Consider the following 20,301-nt stretch of genomic DNA (forward strand, 5'->3'; position numbering starts at 1 on the left):
TCCCTGCATCTTGACTTCCAGAACCACACTATCAGATTACCATTAACTATCAAATGCCAACATGTGCCAGCCACTGTACCAGGTGCTTTAGCTGAAAAAATCAATCTGATGAAGATAGTAAACTAGAACTTTGAAGTCAAATTTAATTAGTCAAAAGATGATACTGGTCAAAAGGAGATCCAAGACTATAATCACAAAAGGTCATGGCTCTGCCAGTCTTCCTGTGGTCTAGAGCAGGGAAAGAGAAAGAGAACATTCCAAACAAATCAGTAAGTTCCTGATTTGTTTCTTGTGATCCTCTCTAGTTAAAGAAAGGGAATTAGGGACAGGGCTAGCCTGACAGGAGAAATAAAAGGGAACAGGTTCATATTCTGGATAATTTTTCATAAATGTGTACAAAACATAATATTCTGAAATCACATATTCTCCATGTCAGCAGACGGTTATGAGTTTGGAAGGCTTTCTAGTAACCACACATAATAAAATAAGAAAGTACTGTGTATAATCTAAAAGGACAAATTGTTAAAAGACTTGGGAGGGCTCATCACAAGGAAAGAAAGATGAAATGGAAGGGGAGAAAACTGTTCCACCAATAGATTTAAAAGGTAAAAGACAAACTAAATTAGAAATGACTTTGTCAAAGCTATGCATTTCATAACTAAAACTGAAAGTGGCCAAACAATATCTGGTTTCCCCGGCCTTCAGAAAGGAAGCAGCAGCCAAGTGGAAGCGACTATGAGGGAGAAGGGAAGAAGAGACACCAGGTAGGCTTCAGGGTGCTGATACTATTTCTTGACTGGGTGGGGGTTACCAGCTGTGTTCACTCTGTGATAATTAATGGAGCAGTACACTCATGATTTGTTCACTAGTATGTAGGCTATACTTCAATAATAAAATTCATTTTAAAAAGAGCACATGACAAGGACTTCTGCTTCTTGTAAAGGCATCCTAGGTAATGCAGGCCAATCCTTGCACTAAGAACAAAAAAAAGTATAAAAAATATCTCTTTGATAGCTTAGAGAGATAAGGCAGTGATGAATTACAGGATCAAAACCTAGAAAAAAAGGAAATTCAGAGAGATAAGCCTAACATCTGGGGCAATTTTTCTTTGAAGGGCATGTGCCAATTCCAGAAAAGGCAGCTGAGAGTCTGAGAAGCTGAGTGGAGCTCCAGGCAATCCCACAGAGTGGGAGAATAAAAACTGAAGTCCAGGTCTACCAACGAAGGGGAACCCTAATAAATCACCCACACTTTGAACTGGAACTTCAAAGGGCTGCTTCCTGTGGATAATGGTGAAACTGAGTCTGGCCCTCAAAGGGACCAAGGCCTGGCTTCACACTGTCTCAATTCTTCAACCTGGATGAAAGGGACCCAGGATCACTTCTGCCCCAGGCGCCTGCCAGAAGCAAATGCAAATCCTCTTTAGAGGAGGAAAACTTCCTTGTCCTCAAATCACTCCCAAAATGCTCCTACACAATATCCATTCAAAAATTGCCAGAGATTTGAGAAAAACAAAACAAGAGTGATTAAAAAGCGAGAGAAAGAAAAGAAAACAGAAGCAGACCCATGGGGAAGAAATGGAGATCCAGTCTCTAAGGTACTTATACTGTCTGGAAAGAAAGTAAAAATATTAATTAACAATAGATTTTGAAAGGTCAGAAACTTATAGATGAAACAAAAATTAGTAAATATATAGGTGATTAGAATCATGTAATTATTAAGCTCGAGCTAACGGAAACATACAGAACCCTACCCAATGAAGAGTGAATATACATGTTTTCAAGCATTATGGGCATTTATAAACATTGGCCATTACTATGGCCAATCAACAAAGACCAAAGCACAGATGTTGTTCAGAACACATTTTCTGCCAACAATGTGATAAAATTGGAAATCTATAATGAAAAGAGAATCCTCTTTTCCCCTAATATGTTTAGAAACAACCAAAAATCATTTTACATAATACCTATGTCAAGAAAAAGATATAATAATTATAAACATTTAGATAATTAAATTAAAATACTTAAAACTGAATGGGAGTGATAGCATTATTTGTCAAAACCAGTGGGGTGCAAGTCAAGCAGTACTTACATGGAAATTTAAAGCCTCAAAAGTATATGTTCTAAAATGGGAAAGATTGAAAATTAGGCATTCAACTCAGTTAGAAAAAACCACCTGGTAAAACCAAGCAAAGTAAAAAGGGAATAATAAAGATAATAACAGAAACAAACGAGATTTTTAAAAAGCAACAGATGGGATGAAATCTGATTATTTGGAGAAATTAATAAAATAGACAAATCTCATGCAGGATTGATTGATGAAAAAAGTTGGGCAGACATAAAATTATGAATGAAAAAGAAACATAATTATTGACACGGTAAAAATTCTAAAATATAGGGTCCAGCCCCGTGCCCTAGTGGTTAAGTTTGGCATGCTCTGCTTTGGCGGCCCAGGTTCAGTTCCCGGGCGTGGACCTACACCACTTGTCGGCAGCCATGCTGTGGTGGTAACCCACACCCAAAATACAGGAAGACTGGCAACAGATGTTAGCTCAGGGATGATCTTCCTCAGAAAAAAAAAAAAAGAAAAAAAGAAAAAAAATTGTAAAATATAAAAGCTGCCCACAAATTTGAAAACTTAAAAAAGTATTAAGAAACTAGAAAATTTTTCTAGTACACTCTACATTTTCAAAATTGACTCAAGATGAATGAAAACATCAATATATGTATAAGAATTTAAGAAACGGAAAAAGTAGACAAAAATTGAGAGAATTTTCATCAGTGCACCTGTCTTGCAAGAAATGTTAAAAGTTCCTCTGGTTTAACCTCTGCAGGTGTTCTCAGTATCCCCGACTCCTGTCTTTGCTCTAGGGCACCCACCTCTTCTGACTGAGGCCAGAAGCCTATGGTGAGAAGGGTGGGAAAGGCTGGGGAACCAGGTTCAGGTCGGTCAATGGAGACTTCTTTTAACATCTCCCGCACAGACACTGAATGACAGTTAATGCCTACTTTGCTGACCATCTGGTCTGAGGACTGCTGCCCTCTTGGAAGCCTGGTTCTGGACTTTTAAAAATTTAAACCAAAATAAAGATAAGGAAAGTCTTAGATTTTTCAGATCAAAGTAGGTGAGCTAACAGGAGAGGCACAGGCAAGACTGGGGAATGAAGTGCCAGGCAGAACAGGAAGGGGATACACTGACAGCCCCACCTGCTGGCACCAGGTTATCTTTTCAAAAGTGTAATGCACAACCTTACTTTGGGAACAAAAGCGATCATTTGTGGGGCAGCAAGAAAAAGCTCAGGGGGCCACTTGTTGAGGGGCAGAGGTCAGGTCCAGGAAAAACAAGAGACAGTGGTGAAGAAAAAAAGCAAGTGAAGCAGACACCTGAAGGCATCATCACATCTGAAGGAACACTGAATCGATAAACATGCTGCCAGCTCCGCTTAGAGTGACTTGCGGGTAAATGCTACAAGAAACACAGTTTTATGCAAGAATTTCAGATGCAAGAACTTCTTTCCCATATTTAACTTTGAAGAGGGGCTAAATTAAAATCACTAGAGGAGATTCACTTCATGTGATCACATTTTTATGACCCTGAGAAACCAAGGCTTTCACTTATTTAGTGTAAAAGGCAGCATTACGTTTTGCTTTCAGCCATACTCCAGGGGGGAAAGAACAAAGCAACTCTGCGAGTGCTTTGCTCGGGCTTGAAGAAGGGCACACAGCACTTCCTCAGCTTATTTGAGGCTGGAAGGCACAAAAATCAATACGGACACAGCAAAAGGTCAAATTGCCACCGCTTAGTTTTCTTTTCTTTTCCTAATTAAATAATCTCATTTGCTTCTGGAGCTTCCTTATTCAACCTAATGAAATATTATCTCTGATATTCCAGTTTTTTAGGCAGTAGAGAGTTACTGGGAACCAGCCCAGGGTATCAGTTAAGAATACAGACTCTGGACCCAGACGGCCGAGCTCAAAGTACACTGAGCCACTTTGTGACTTTGAACATAACTTCTCTGTGTCTCAGTTTTCTCCTTTGTAAAAGGGTAATGATGATAGGAATAAATGGATTATTATAAACAAAGCTCTTCACAACAGTGCCTGGCACAGAGTGGGTGCTATTGAAGGGTATATCACCATTATGATTGTGATTTGCATGGTAGAGCACAGAAATTAAGAGCATGAATTCTGGCATCCGGCGGTCAGTTCGAATGCTAGCTGCACCTCTAAGGTTATTTAATCCTTCTAAACCTCACTTGAAATACTCCACTTGGCATCTGCAGCACAACTTCTTCTCGGTTCTCTTGATTCTTCCCTGCAGCTTCGCCTCAAACTCCTTTGCTGTTTCCTGCTCATTTTCCTGACCTTGAATGTGGAGCCAGGCCTTGGGCTGCTTTCCTATTCACACTCATTGCCTAATGTTCTTCTCAGGGTCCACGGCTTTAAAGTGCATTTATACTCTGATGATTCAGTAAAGTTGCAGGATACAGAATCAACATACAAAAATCAGCTGCATTTCTATATAACAATCCAAAGAAAACAATCCCATTTACAATAGTATCAAAAAGAATAAAATACTTAGGAATAAATTTAACCAAGGAGGCAAAAGACTTGTACATTAAAAACTACAAAACATAGCTGAAAGAAATTAAAGAAGACACAGACAAATGGAAAGATATCTCATATTCATGGATTGGAAGATTTAATATTGTTAAAATGTTCACACTATCCAAAGTGAGCTACACATTCAATGCAATCCCTATCAAAATTCCAATGGCATTTTTCACAGAAATAGAAAAACCAATCCTAAAATTCATATGGAACCACAAAGGACTCTGAATAGCCAAAATAACATGGAGAAAATGAACAAAGCTGGAGGAGTCACACCTACTGATTGCAAAACATATTACAAAGCTACAATAATCAAAACAGTATGGTACTGGCATAAACACAGACACACAGACAAATGGAACAGAATAGAAACCCAGAAATAAATCCACATATATATAGTCAACTGATCTTTGACAAGGGCATCAAGGAGGCACAATGGGGAAAAGATAGTCTCTTCAACAAATGGTGCTGTTATTCACGTGCAAAAGAATAAAACTGGACCCTTATCTTACACTATACACAAAAATCAACTCAAAATAGACTTAAAAATCAACTTAAACGTAAGACCTGAAACTGTAAAACTCCTAGAAGAAAACATAGGGGAAAAGCTGCCTGACATTGGTCTTAGCAATGATTTCTTAAATATGACATCAAAAGCACAGGCAACAAAAGCAAAAATAGATAAGTGGGCCTACATCAAACTAGAAAATTTCTACACAGCAAAGGAAACAATCAACAGAGTGAAAAGGCAACCTACAGAATGGAAAAAATATCTGCAAACCATATATCTGGTAAGAGGTTCACATCCAAAATACAAAAGGAACTCTAACAACTCAATTGCAAAAAACCAAATAACCTGATTAAAAAATGGAGAAAGGGGGCCAGCCCGGTGGCGCAAGCGGTTAAGTGCGCGCGCTCCGCTGCGGTGGCCCGGGGTTCGCTGGTTCAGATCCCGGGCGCGCACCGACGCACTGCTTGGCAGGCCATGCTGTGGCGGCGTCCCATATAAAGTGGAGGAAGATGGGCACAGATGTTAGCCCAGGGCCGTCTTCCTCAGCAAAAAAAAAAAAAAAAAGAGGAGGATTGGCGGATGTTAGCACAGGGCTGATATCCTCACAAAAAAAAAAAAAAAAAAAAATGGAGAAAGGATTTGAATAGATATTTCTCAAAAGACGATATATAAATGGCCAACAGGTATATGAAAAGATGCTTAACATTACCTATCATCGGGGAAATGCAAATCAAAACCACAATGAGATATCACTTCATACTTGTTAGGATGGCCATTATTAAAAAAAAAACGAAAGAAAAGAAAATAACAAGTATTGTTGAGGATGTGGAAAAACTGGAACCCTGTGCACTATTAGTGGGAGTGTAAAATGTTGCAGCCGCTATGGAAAACAGCATGGAAGTTCCTCAAAAAATTAAAAATAGAACTACCATATGATCCAGCAATCTCACTCTGGGTATTTATCCAAAAGAACTGAAATCAGGATCTCAGAGACACAGCCTCACTCCCATGTTCACTGCAGCATTATTCACAATAGCCAAGAGGGGGAAACAAACTAAATGTCATCGACAGATGAATGGATAAAGAAAATGTAGTATATAAATGCAATGGAATATTATTTAGCCATAAAAAGAAGGAAATCCTGTCAGATGCTACAACATGGATGAACCTTGAGGACATCATGCTACACGAAATAAGTCAGTCACAGAAGGACAAACACTGGTTGGTTCCACTTATATAAGATATCTGAAGTAGTCAAATTCATAGAAGTAGAAAGTAGAATGGCGGTTGCCAGGGGCTGGGGGAAGAGGGAAATGAGGATTTACTGTTCAATGAGTATGAAGTTTCAGTCATTCAAGATGAAAAAGTTCTAGGGATATGGTATACAACAGTGTGCTTACAGTTAACAATATTGTACTGTACATGTAAAAATGTTAACTTTTCAATAAATGGTGCTGGAACGGGATATCCACATGAACAAAAATGAATCTAGGCACAGATCTTACACCCTTCACAAAAATTAACTCAAAATGGATCACAGACCTAAATGTAAAATATAAAACTATAAAACTCCTAGAAGATAACACAGCAGAAAGCCTAGATGACTTTGGGTATGGTGATAACTTTTTATTTGTTTATTTATTTTTTATTTTTTTGTGAGGAAGATCAATCCTGAGCTAACATCCACGCTAATCCTCCTCTTTTTGCTGAGGAAGACCGGCTCTGAGCTAACATCTATTGCCAATCCTCCTCCTTTTTTTTTTTGTTCCCAAAACCCCAGTAGATAGTTGTACGTTATAGTTGCACATCCTTCTAGTTGCTGTATGTGGGACGCGGCCTCAGCATGGCCAGAGAAGCAGTGCGTCAGTGCACGCCCGGGATCTGAACCCGGGCCGCCAGTAGCAGAGTGTGCGCACTTAACCGCTAAGCCACGGGGCCGGCCCTGGTGATGACTTTTTAGATACAACACTAAAGACATGATCCAGGAACAATATAACTAATAAGCTAGACTTCATTAAAATTAAAAAACTTATGCTCTGCAAAAGATAACATCAAGAGAATGAGAAGACAAGCCACAGACTGGGAGAAAATATTTGCAAAAGACACATCTGATAAAGGACTTATATCCAAAATATACAAAGAGCTCTTTAAAACTCAACAATAAGAAAACGAATAACCCAATTAAAAAACGGGAAAAGATCTGAACAGACACCTCACCAAAGAAGATATACAGATGGTAAATAAGCATATGAAAAGATACTCAACATCATATGTCATTAGGGAACTGCAAATTAAAACAAGAAGATATCATTACATACCTATTAGAATGGCTAAAATCCAAAAAAACTGACAATAACAAATGCTAACAAGGATTATAGAAACAAGAACTCTCATTCATTGCTGATGGGAATGCAAAATGGTACAGCCACTTTGGGAGACAGTTTGGGAGCCTCTTATAAAACTAAACATAGTCTTACCAAACAATCCAGCAATTGCACTCTTCGGTATTTACCCAAATGAACTGAAAACTTACATCCACACAAAAACCTGCACATGGATGTCTACAGCAGCTTTATTCATAATTGCCAACAATGTGGAAGTCACAAAGATGTCCTCCAGTAGGTGAATGGATAAACTGCAGTACATCAAGACAACATAATATTATTCAGCACTAAAAAGAAATGATCTATCAAGCCGCAAAAAGACATGGAGGAACCTCAAAGGCATATTACTAAGTGAAAGAACCCAATCTGAAAAGGCTACATACTATACGATTTCAAGAATATGACATTCTGGAAAAGCCAAAACTATAAACTGTAAAAGGATCAGTAGTTAGCAGGGGGTGGGGGTGGGGGTATGAATAGGTAGAGCACACAGGATTTTTAGGGCAGTGAAAATACTCTTTATGATACTATAATGATGGATACATGTCATTATACATTGTTCAAACTCATAGAATGTACAATACCAAGGGTGAATTGTAATATAAATTGTGGACTTTGGGTGATTATGATGTGTCAATGCAGGTTCATCAGTTGTAACAAATGTACCACTCTGGTGTAGGATATTGATGATGGGGGAGGCTATGTATGTGTAGGGGCAGGCGGTATATAGGAAATCTCTGTACCTAATTCTTAATTTTATTGTGAACCTAAAACTGTTCCAAAAAATAAAGTCTTAAAAAATGTTAAGAGGATAGATCTCATGTTATGTATTATTTTATTTTATTTATTTATTTTTCCCCCCCTAAGCCCCAGTAGATAGTTGTATGTCATAGTTGCACATCCTTCTAGTTGCTGTACGTGGGACGTGGCCTCAGCATGGCCGGAGAAGCGGCGCGTCAGTGCGCGCCCGGGATCTGAACCTGGGCCGCCAGCAGCGGAGCGCGCGCACTTAACCGCTAAGCCACGGGGCCGGCCCTGTATTTTTTTTTAAACACAAAAAATATATGTATATCCAGAATTTGACACTTCTCACTGCTGCCACCCTGACCCAAGGCACCACCACCTACTCCCTAGATTACTGTAATATTCTCTAAACAGGTCTCCTTGCTCCCACCCTGTCCCCTACAGTTCATTTTCCATTAAGCAGCCAGAGTGGTTCTTCACCTCCCTTGAAGCACAATCCAAAGTTCTTCCGACAGCCTACAAGACCCTTTGTGATGTGGCCCACTGATATTTCTCTCACTCCATCTCCTACCTTCCTCACTCACCTGTTGTGGTCCAGCTGCACTGGCTTCTTTGCTGTTCCTAGAAACACCACGTATGCTGCCACTAGAGGGCCTCTGTACTTGCTGTTCCTGCTGCATGGTATTCTCTTCCTCAAGATATATCCCACTCATCTCCAAGACACTGAAGGAGAGAAATGAAACATAAATTGATAAACAAACAAATATACCAGGGTGAAAATTAAGGTAACAAAGAATAAAGCAGGTTAAATAGACAGAGAAGGCATGGGTACAATTTAATGTGGCTTACTCTCACTCACTTTAGATCTCCTCTCAAATGTCAAATCACCACAGAGACTTTCCCTGAGTATCCTACACTAAATTGCATCTATGCATTCTCTATGCACTTAACCTGCTCGTTCTTTGTCATAATATTTTCACACAGATTGTTTATTGGTTTGTGTTTTCTTCCTCCCCTCCACACGCATGATCATAAATACCATAAGAGCAAGAGTAGTGCCTGGGACAGAGTAGGCACTCAGTAAATATTTAATGTTAAATGAACAAAGTCCTATACTAGCTATCTATAGACTCGTAACAAACTACTCCAAAGCTTTGTAGCTTAAAACAACAACCATTTTGGGGCCGGCCCCGTGGTGTAGTGGTTAAGTGTGCGCTCTCCGCTGCTGGCAGCCTGGGTTTGGATCCCGGGTGGGCACCACGCACCACTTGTCAGGCCATGCTGTGGCGGCATCCCATATAAAGTAGAGGAAGATGGGCATGCATGTTAGCTCAGGGCCAGTCTTCCTCAGCAAAAAGAGGAGGATTGGCATGGATGTTAGCTCAGGGCTGATCTTCCTTACACACACACACACACACACAAAACAATAATAAAAAAAAAAAACACCACCATTTTATTATATCTAATGACTTTGTGGATCAGAAAATCAGTCAGGGCTTGGCTGAGTGGATTCTTCTGTTTTAGGTATTATTGAGAGAGGTAATTCAGTGATATCAGCTGGTGGATGCACTTGGTAGAGGGTCCAAGAAGGCTTCGCCTACATGTCTGGTACTTTGGAGGGGATAGCTGCAAGGATGGGCACAGCTGGGACCACAGTCTAGAGCACCTACACATAATTTCTTTACCACGGCAGTCTCAGAATAGTCAGACTTCTTACATGGTGGTTCAGGGTTCCAAGAACACATGTTCCAGCAAAAAGAGTGGCAACTGCACGGCCTTTTATAACTCAACTTTGGAAGTCATAGAGGATCAATTCTACCATGCTCTATTTGGTTGAAGCAGTCATAAGCCCATCCATATTCAAGGGAAGGGGAGAGAGATCCCATCTTTTAATAAGAGGAGTGTTGAAGAATTTGCAGCCATATTTCAGATTGCTACAACCCCATACCTCACAGTACAGAGCTTTGGGCCTACTAGGTATTCAGGAAATTTTGGTTGACTCAAAATGGAATTACAAAATGGGATTTTCAACTAAGGTACTATAACTAGAAGAGAGAACAGTTTGGTTCTTTAATACAGGGGTTTATAAAAAATAATTAATTTTAAATGGTCTACATAATTTCAAAACCAAAAAACTAAACATCAAACTCAAAACAGACCATCTATGAGGGGCTCACCAATACACTGGACATAGCTGAGGAAAGAATCAGTGAGCTTGAGGATATGTCAGTACAAATTTCCCAAACTGAAATGCAAAGAGAAGGAAGAATGAAAAAAAAATGGGACAGAACATCCAAGAATTGTAGGATAATTACAAAGGGTGTAACATACAAGTAATGGGAATACCAGAAGGAGGAGAAAGAGAGAAAGGAGCAGAAGGAATATTTGAAGTAATAATGGCTAAGAATTTTCCGAAGTTAACAACATATACCACCAAACTACAGATCCAGGAAGCTCAGAGAACACCAAGTAGGATAATTACCCAAAAAATCTACACCTAGGAATATCACAAAAATCCTTAAAGTGTATGCACCTAACAACAGAGCATTGAAATACACAGGGAAAAAGTGATAGAACTGTAAGGAGAAATAGATAAAGCCACTATTATAGTTGAATATTTAGTCACCTCTGTCGGTGACTAACATATCCAGCAGGTAAAAAGCAGCAAGGATATAGCTAAACTGAATAGCACCATTAAATTGGATCTAATCGACATTTATAAGATACTTCATCCAACAACAGCAAAATACACATGGTCACATGGAACGTTTGCTAAGACAAACCACATTCTGGGCCATAAAACACACCTCAACAAAGTTACAAGAACAGAAGTCATAGAAAGTATGTTCTCAGACCACAACAGAATTAAACTGAGATCAATAACAGAAATATAGCTAGGAAATCTCAAAATATTTGGAGATTAAACAACACACTCCTAAACACATGGGTAAAAGAGGAAGTCTCAGAAGAAATTTAAAAATATTTTGAACTGAACGAAAATGAAAATACAACTTATCAAAATTTGTGGGATGCAGTGAAAGCAGTGCTTCCAGGGAAATTTATAGCACTGAATGCACACATTAGAAAAGAAGAAAGCTCTAAAAGTCAATAATCTAAGCTCCCACCTTAGGAAACTAGAAAAGAGAAGAGCAAATTAAATTCAAAGTGAGCAGAAGAAAAGAAGTAATAAAATTTAGAACAGAAACCAATGAAATTGAAAATAGGCAAACAATAAAGAAAATCAAAAGACAAAAAGCTGGTTCTTTGGGGAAAAACCCAACAAAATGGATAAACCTCTAGCCAGGTTTATTAGTCTGCTCAGGTTGCCATAACAAAATATCACAAATTGGGTGATTTAGACAACAAAAATTTATTTTTTGCAATTCTAGAGGCAGGGAAGTCCAAGATCAAGGTGTCAGCTGATTTGGTTCCTAGTGAGACTTGCAGATGGCCACCTCTCACTGTGTCCTCACATGGCAGAGAAAGAAAGCTCTGGTGTCTCTTCCTCTTCTTTTAAGAGACCAGCCCCATTGGATAACGGCTTCACCCTTATGATCTCATTTAATCTTTATCATCTCCTCATAGGCAATCTCATTTAAAGCTCAGGGTCCTCTTCCAAGTTCACTGGTTGTTGGCAGAATTCAGGTCCTCGTGGCTATAGGACTGAGGCCCTCAGCTCCCACAGGGCACATACCATCGTCTGCCACGTGGCCTTCGTCACAAGATGGCAAGTTTGCTTCTTCAGGTGAACAGGAGAGTATCTCAGCTGCTTTGAATCTGATTTCAGTAAGTGCCCAGTCCCTTTTAAAGGTTGATCTGTTTAGGTCTGGCCCACCCCGAACAATTCCTTTTTGATTACCTCAAAGTCAACTGATTTGGGGACTTTCATTATGTTTGCAAAATTCTTCACCTCTGTCACGTAACATAGCCTAATCACAGAAAGGAAATCCTTCAAACTCACAGTCCTGCCCGCACGCAAAGTGAGGGGATTATACAGAGTGTACATCAGGGGGCAGGAACCTCAGGGGCCATCTCAGAATTCTGCCCACCAGTGTATACAATTAATCCTGATGAAACTAATGATGTCAGATTAATTCTCCTAAATCAAGTTACTCACCATACCACTCTTCTCTTAAAATAACCTTCAATAGTTCTGGAAAACACAGAGAAGGAACTTTAAATTCTTTACCCTGATATTCAAGGTCTTTCTCAAACATGACCCAGGCAACATTTTAAACCTTTACTCCAACAAGCCCTGCTCAATGAGCCCTTAGTCACACGCTTTGCTCTGCCCTCCCACGCCCTTTGTGTTCTCTGTATCTGCATTCCTTCTTGCACTCTTCCTCCAGACCTCATTCACTCCTTTCCCTCCTCCTTCTTATTCAAGCCTTTACAGCCTTCAAGATGCTGCATCAACACCCTGGGATAAAACCTTTCCTGACCCTTTTGACTCACACTGAGGTTATCTTCATTTGAATTTGTCCTCAAGTACTGTGGTGGATTGCAAAAAGCAACCGTAATCTTCTCATTCCTGTGTGCAATCATTTGCAATGTGACTTTGCCACTCATCCCATCAAGAGGTGGATTATATTTTTTCACCTCTTGACTCTAGGCTGGGTCCTGTGACTTTCTTTAACCAATGGGACATGAGCAAACCTGACACAAGCAGACACTTTAAAGCATTTGTGCACTGGGGCTTGCCCTCTTGCTGTGCTGGGAACCCTGCTACCACCACCAGGTGACTGAGGTTGGACTACTCTACTGGACGATAAGGGACATCTGGCCAAATAATTCTTGTAGCCCCAAATGACACTGGGCCAACCACCTGGCACCTGAAAAATAATAAATGTCTGGTGTTTTAGGTCATGGAGCTTTGTACCAATGTTTGCAGCAAACTACTCTTTAACAATGAGATTCAAGGTCCTCCTTTTTAACAACATTGCTTTTACTCAGCTTCATTCTAGTATGCTTCCTTGTGAGAAATGTGAATTATAGCTTGCAATGAAGGAACTGTGCAGGAAGCACAAGCTGGTCTTCAATTATCTGGAAATATCCATGGGGGTGGGTCATGAACCTTCTCAAAGATGCTTGGCTTTTAAACAGAGAAGCAATCCATATGTCCATCAACAGATGAATGGATAAACAAAATGTGGTATATCCATACACTGGAATATTATTTAGCCTAAAAAGGAATGAAGTTCTGATACCTGCTACAACATGGATGAATCTTGAAAATGTTATGTGAATTGAAATAGACCAAAAGGACAAATATATAAGGGGGACAAAAAAGTTTTGGAAATAGGTAGTGGTGATGGTTGTACAATATCATGAACATAATTAACGTCACTAAATTGTACACTTAAAAATGGAAAATTTTATGTTATATACATTTTAACACAGCATTTAAATATTAATAATATAATATGCCAAAAACTCTTGAATTATACACTTTAAATGGGTGGATTGTATGGTACGTGAATTATATCTCAATAAAGCTGTTAAAAAGTTTTTTTAAATAAAACAAACAAAAAACAAGAGAAAACACCACCAAAAGTCACCCTTGATTTCACTTTTCTCCTCAGATGGAAACTACGCTGCATACTGCACATCTATTTTCCCTTCACTGCCAGGAAGCTTAAGACCAAGTTTTATGTTCAAGGTCAGCAACTCAGCTGGCACATAGATGTGCTCAAACATAGTATCTATCATCATTCTCATCAAATCAGAGGTTCCGCTTTCCTGTTCAGATCCTTCTATGTGTCTTCCTTTGTCCCATCTCTCGATCTTTGTTAACTAAAATTCATTCAAGTGACTTTTCTCCAGGCCCCCAACAGACCCTAAAGTAAACTGAGATAATGAACCTTTGAGGTCATAGTATTAGCTCTGTAAATATGACACTATAGTCTCAGATGAATAATTAACCCTCAGAGCAAGGAGAAGAGCTCATGCTAAAGAGGAAATAAGAGAACGCAGCGCCTCAAAAGCGGTGAGGATGTCAGCAGGTTAACCAGGATCATTTAAACCACCTTCAACCTATTCCTGGGTAGTACTTTTTGTTTTGTTTTGTTTATTTATTTATTTATTTTTTCCCCCCAAAGCCCCAGTAGATAGCTGTATGTCATAGATGCAAATCCTTCTAGTTGCTGTATGTGGGACGTGGCCTCAGCATGGCCCAAGAAGCGGTGCGTCAGTGTGCGCCTGGGATCCGAACCTGGGCCGCCAGCAGCGGAGTGCGCGCACTTAACCGCTAAGCCACAGGGCCGGCCCCTGGGTAGTACTTTTACCACAGAAAAATCAATGGGCTCAAATTTGGTAACAGACAGAAAACAACCATTGGTGACTGACCTTTCATTCTGGGACCATTCCATTAGGACAAACTATTCAAAAATTCCCCAAATGCCCATATTTTCTAACAAATTTTGGAAAACTATATCCCAAAATTCTGAGGAACTTGGCTTTAAGATCATAGGAAAAAGTCAGTCATATAGGAGAAGGAGAGAGAGAACATTCTTAATTCTATACACATACCCAACTTTTTTCATCTCAGAAAAAGCCTGAGTCCTGGGTAAGTACGCTAGTCCCCCAGTTAATCCACCAAACTACTTACTGGTCCAATGAATTGCTATAAAAAGAAGCCTACAAATACGAAACCCAAAACAGATACATTCTATCTCTAGTAATAAAGTTTCTGATGATGTAGTATATAATACCTGTACCTCTTTGACGAGAGAAGTATTCTTACTAGAAAAATCCAATGGGGGGCCAGCCCGGGGGCACAAGCGGTTAAGTGCATGCGCTCCGCTGCGGCGGCCCGGGGTTCGCTGGTTTGGATCCCGGGTGCGCACTGACGCACCACTTGTCAAGCCATGCTGTGGCGGCGTCCCATATAAAGTGGAGGAAGATGGCCATGGATGTTAGCCCAGGGCCAGTCTTCCTCAGCAAAAAGAGGAGGATTGGCAGATGTTACCTCAGGGCCGATCTTCCTCACACACACACAAAAAAATCCATTTGGCTTGCCACTCTAATAAATCAAATTTCCCAATGACAGGAACCATGTTGGTTCTTCCATCCACAGTACAAGTACTTTGTACTTGGATGTGCTATTAATAAATATTTCTTGAACATCACTTTAAAGTCAATCAGACTATAAATTAAAATTTTCACCATAAGTAGATAATGAATGGTAAGAGGCAATACATTAAAGGTGCAATGCTGCTCTAAAAGAGAACATATCCCCTCATATACAAGGATGCCCACTTGGCTTTTCACTGTTGCTGGGACTGTTGGAAAGAAAGAGTGATGGCATCACAGTGTAACAGAAAATTCTAGTGGTGGCATGTGGGTTGGGGAGGCAGGCTGTATGGAAGGTCTGCCCCAACGGCCTCCGTGTCATTCCTATGCCCCTAGCCTTGATTTCCTCATTTTTAAAAGGCGAGATCTACCTTAGTTTGTTACGTAGGTTCCTTCCACTCCTAAAAGAGATTTGATGCTATTAGAGTTATTTTTCATTGCAGAATTGGTTTTCAACAGTTTCCATGTTTTCTACACAATTCCACCTAGTACCTCCAATCAATAATAAAAAATTATACATGAGCTTTCATGAGTTGGATATTATAATAAGTGCTCAAAATGTATAACACTGATGTTGTTCCTATTTAACATTAAAGATTCCAGTGTCCTCATATTTACATTCAGAAAAGGAAAGCTGGCTTAGATATACACTTAGAAGAACTTATTAACTCATATTTAATCGTATGACAAAAATGACACCATGGCAAGGGATATTAGGATTAAGCAAATTAATTAGATACAAAGTTCCTAGCCTCTAAAGCTGAATTCCTAGTAAGTTTAACCATTTGTCACCTTCTGTGTTACCACAACTTCAAAATGATTTGTTTTCTTAAAAGGCTGGAGGGTAGGGGTGGGGGGAATGACTTATGAATTAACCAGGGATTGTTTGGATATAATTATAAACTGCAAATCACCATGATTTCAATGATATTCAGACTTTTAAAGCTATTTTATAAAAAAAGAAAAGAAAGCAAATTAGACCTTTGCTAAGAGATTATTTATGAGTAAGGAACTTATACATTCATGACTGAGTGTTCGACAATACATTCCCAGTGGAATGATCTCTAAAAATGTCTATAATTAAAAACAGAATAGTAAAAAAAAATTCAATGGCTTACTCTCTTGTTGGTGAGTTAGCGGAGGATTCCTTTTTTGAATCAGGAGAGCTTAGAGTTTGCAAAATACAATTATGTTTTTCGGTGGATAGGGCACCTCTTTCTTGCTCAGAGTGGATTAATTTTAAGGCCTCTATTCCATCTTCTCCCTCCATCTTGTCACTGGGATCTGGCTGTGGTTCTGGACTCTCTAAAATCAGATCATCTTCACTTACGGCAACTGTGAGGTCACTGCTGCTGCTCAGACCTTCCTCTTCCTGCTGTTGCTGCATTTTCCTGAAGGGCTTCTGTGCCTCGGGGTCCCCGTGAGGAGGATGATCTGTAACAGGGGATATGAAGAGACTACTGATCACTAAGTGCAGGGAGAAGCGAGGTAAGACGTTCCACCTCACGGAGTGCGATTATTCATCAGTTAAAACATGTAGAAACAATCTATGATTAATTACAGTATTTAAAAACTCATTAAAAATATTTTATTAAATATATTAAAAATATAACAATGAGTTTAAAAATCAGAGAATTCGCTTGTAAGAATATTTCCACATACATATTTAAGAATTCATTAGAATGGAATTTGTTGGCAAAGTCAGCACTGTACTTTGTTTTTTGACAAAAGATAAAATTAGAGAGTACACTTTGTTCTTACATAAGACCACTACCACCCAGAAAAACTAAATACCAACAAAAATCAGCAAACAATCTCAGCCTCTCACCCCACCTGAGAAACCTTCCTGAGCAGAATGCTTCTCTTGAGAACACTTACTTTCAGATGCACAGTATTCTGAGACTGATATCAGAGCGACTGGTAGTCTGGCACTGTCTTCCTTGACTTCAATATGTTCCCGTGTCAGTATATCTCCCTCTGATGCCCCTGATCTGCTGGAACTGTCACACTTTAAATCAGTGGTTCTGCTCCCTGGACGTAATCTTCCCCGTAACAGGGAATGGAGTTCAGCAGACTTTCTGCTTTCAGATAAATTACTCTTGCCGTGATGTGAGTTGCTTCCTATCTCCAAGCAATGAGTCTCTTCCTCCTCAGACAATGGGCTGGCTGTGACTGGCATTTTCTCATCAATCTGAAGAGATGTCCTTCCATCTATTTTGTCAGACTTATTTAAGCACTGTGTGCCACTATTAGTGCAGACTACATAGCTGTCTGTCACATCACTGCTCTGGGCTGTCTGTTGCTGTGAACATGAGTCAGGAATTGTTCTGAAGTTCTTCGTGGGTTGGGGAGATTTCCGCTCTGTACTAACATCTCCAGTGCTTGAGATGGCTGACATTTGGCGGCCCATAAAGATTGTTGCTGGTTGATACAATCCTCTTGACACAGCTGTCCCCAAGTTAATCCCTGCCTGCATTGCAACCTGCAGCACCAAAAGAGACGTGAGTTAAATGTATTGTGTATGAACAATTAGGTTGTTTAGGTTGTTTTCAGAAATGAAATGAGGTAAAGGAAGCATGACCATTGAAATCAACAGCTACCATGTTTATAAAACTCATGGCTTCCTACAAAACGAATGAGCAAAAAACTGGTATAGTCCATACTCTTTAATTTTAAAAACAGTGTTGGTTCACAAAGCAAATATTGTCAAGGAACTATGGAATCTATATTTTTCAAAAAGAAATGCATACATTGCACAACTATGTGAATGTAATTAACGCCACTGAATTGTACACTTAAACGTGGTTAAAATGGTAAATTTTATGTTATGTATATTTTGCCACAAGCAAAAAAAACAGCTGTGAGTTCTAGCCTCTTTCCTCAGAGATGCTCAGATTTGATGGAGCTAGGAAGGTACCTGATGGAAAAAAAAAAAAAGGGAGAGGGAGAGAGAGAGACGCATACAAAGGACTACCAGAGGTTTCAAAACTCTATTTCTGGTATTATGTGTAATATAAAAAACCCTCCAATAATCACATTCGAGATTGCATTAAAATATTCTGCATATGTGCAAACAGCCATAATTTCTAGTCAACCTCAAATAACAACAGTTTTTCCTGAACATCTTCAAATCATTTTAAATACATTTAAAGCAATTTAAATTTACTGGCATGTCTATCAGGAAAATGAACATTGTCTCTTCCTTGAAAAGAGAGAGGGGAGGGGAGAGGTGGAAAAAGAAACAGAAGCAATTGGTTCAGTGGCTTGATCAAGGACACACAGTGGGAAGCAGAACTGGAAGTAACAACCCTGAAGCCTTGAGGAATTTAAGTGCTTTTCTTCCAAAGAGACCAAAGCATCTCCACATATACAGTAGCATTTAGTTCACAGAGCCCTACAGAATAGATGGGGAGACGTATTTGCACCCCTTTTCTGCATATGGAAAAACTGAGGCCCAAATGTTCAGACAGAAAATGCTATAAACACAGCTGCAACAGAATCAGGTGTTGCTTCTCTTCAAATATACCATCTCTTCTATTCCAAAAAATAAAAGAAACAACTTGGATGTTAAAAACAAATGAACAGAGATGTCAGAGAAAATGGTAGAATAAGAACCTCTCAAAATTCTATGTTTCATAAAAGAAACAGTGACACTGGAAAACATCTTCAACACTGGAAAATAACTTAGAATTCCGGAGATTAACCACAGGCTTGCAGCAATCAGGGGAGCATTTACTCAAGAAAAACAACTGAATCTTGGTAGGAACAGTACACTTTATGGTGCTTTAACTTGTCCTATTCTCATTTCCCACTCTTCAGGTCTGCGGTAACTTTGAAAATCCACAGCCTGTAACCCAGCAGTCTAACAGCTACTGGAAGGAGTGGAAAAGAGATGGAATTCCTTCAACGCCCCATTCTCAGAGAACTGTCATTACGTGACTTATCTGGTGGTTTCCTGGAAGGCTACACTCACAAGACTGTCTTTATTTGACTTGACTTGGAGCTCACACAGTGCAAAAAGCCTTCTCCTTGGGGGTATTTGTCAAAAATAATCAGAGACAGGGGCCGGCCCAGTGGTGCAGGCGGTTAAGTGCACACACTCTGCTGCGGCAGCCCGGGGTTTGCCGGTTTGGATCCCCGGCATGCACTGACGCACTGCTTGTCGAGCCATGCTGTGGCGGCATCCCATATAAAGTGGAGGAAGATGAGCACGGATGTTAGCTCAGGGCCAGTCTTCCTCAGAAAAAAGAGGAGGATTGGCATCAGATGTTAGCTCAGGACTGATCTCCCTCACAAAAAAAAAAAAAAAATCAGAGACAATTGTTTAACATCAAGGCTGTATATAAAAGTTGGGCAGTAGATAACAGTTGGGCAAACAACAGGCTAACCAAAAACCTTAAAAGGAAAAGCTGATTAACAAGATGTCCATAGGGGGCTTTGAAAAGCTCCAACATACTTCTGGAAATCCAGATGGCCACCTGCACCCTCAGGCCTTGGGCATGCTCAGCAAAAGTCCTGAGAAGGGCCTAAGCTCTCACCTCAGGCTTACCCTGAGGCTCTGTGCAAGCACTTAGCAAAGGTCAAGGTGGAACTGTAAACTGTCTGGATGAGGGCTGAAGGTGTGCCTGAAGACACACTCAAAGCCCCTTGTCAAAGACTGTGAAACTTACTGGTTTTAGGCATTTCAAAAAACTCTGTCTAATCATTAGCTGATCACTAATAAGTGAATAGACCCTTCAGTGACCACACATGACAAAAAAATACTTTACATAATTAGTCCAGAAAGTCAGTAAACAAACAGCAACAACAAACTCTGAGAGGAAGAGAATCAGATGTTCAGAGTTGTCATATTTTATTATTTTCAAATGTCCAAATTTTAACAAAAAATTATGAGACATGAAAAAAAACAAGAAAATAAAGCCCATACACAGGAAAAAAAAAAAAAAGCAGTCAAAAGAAACTATTCCTGAGGAAGCCCAGA

The 20,301-nt window shown here is 39.7% G+C and overlaps 1 protein-coding gene across 1 annotated transcript in view; it reads right to left on the reverse strand.

Moving 5' to 3' along the window:
• Positions 1-20,301, reverse strand: part of LOC131401998 (centrosomal protein kizuna-like) — a 304,927-nt gene that overhangs the window by 51,616 nt on the left and 233,010 nt on the right. The window contains 2 exon segments of the mRNA XM_058537009.1: positions 16,439-16,754; positions 17,154-17,802. Coding sequence (XP_058392992.1) covers positions 16,439-16,754; positions 17,154-17,802 — 965 coding nt within the window.

The sequence above is a fragment of the Diceros bicornis genome (genome assembly GCF_020826845.1).
Source record: "Diceros bicornis minor isolate mBicDic1 chromosome 3 unlocalized genomic scaffold, mDicBic1.mat.cur SUPER_3_unloc_1, whole genome shotgun sequence".
Classification (NCBI taxonomy): domain Eukaryota; kingdom Metazoa; phylum Chordata; class Mammalia; order Perissodactyla; family Rhinocerotidae; genus Diceros; species Diceros bicornis.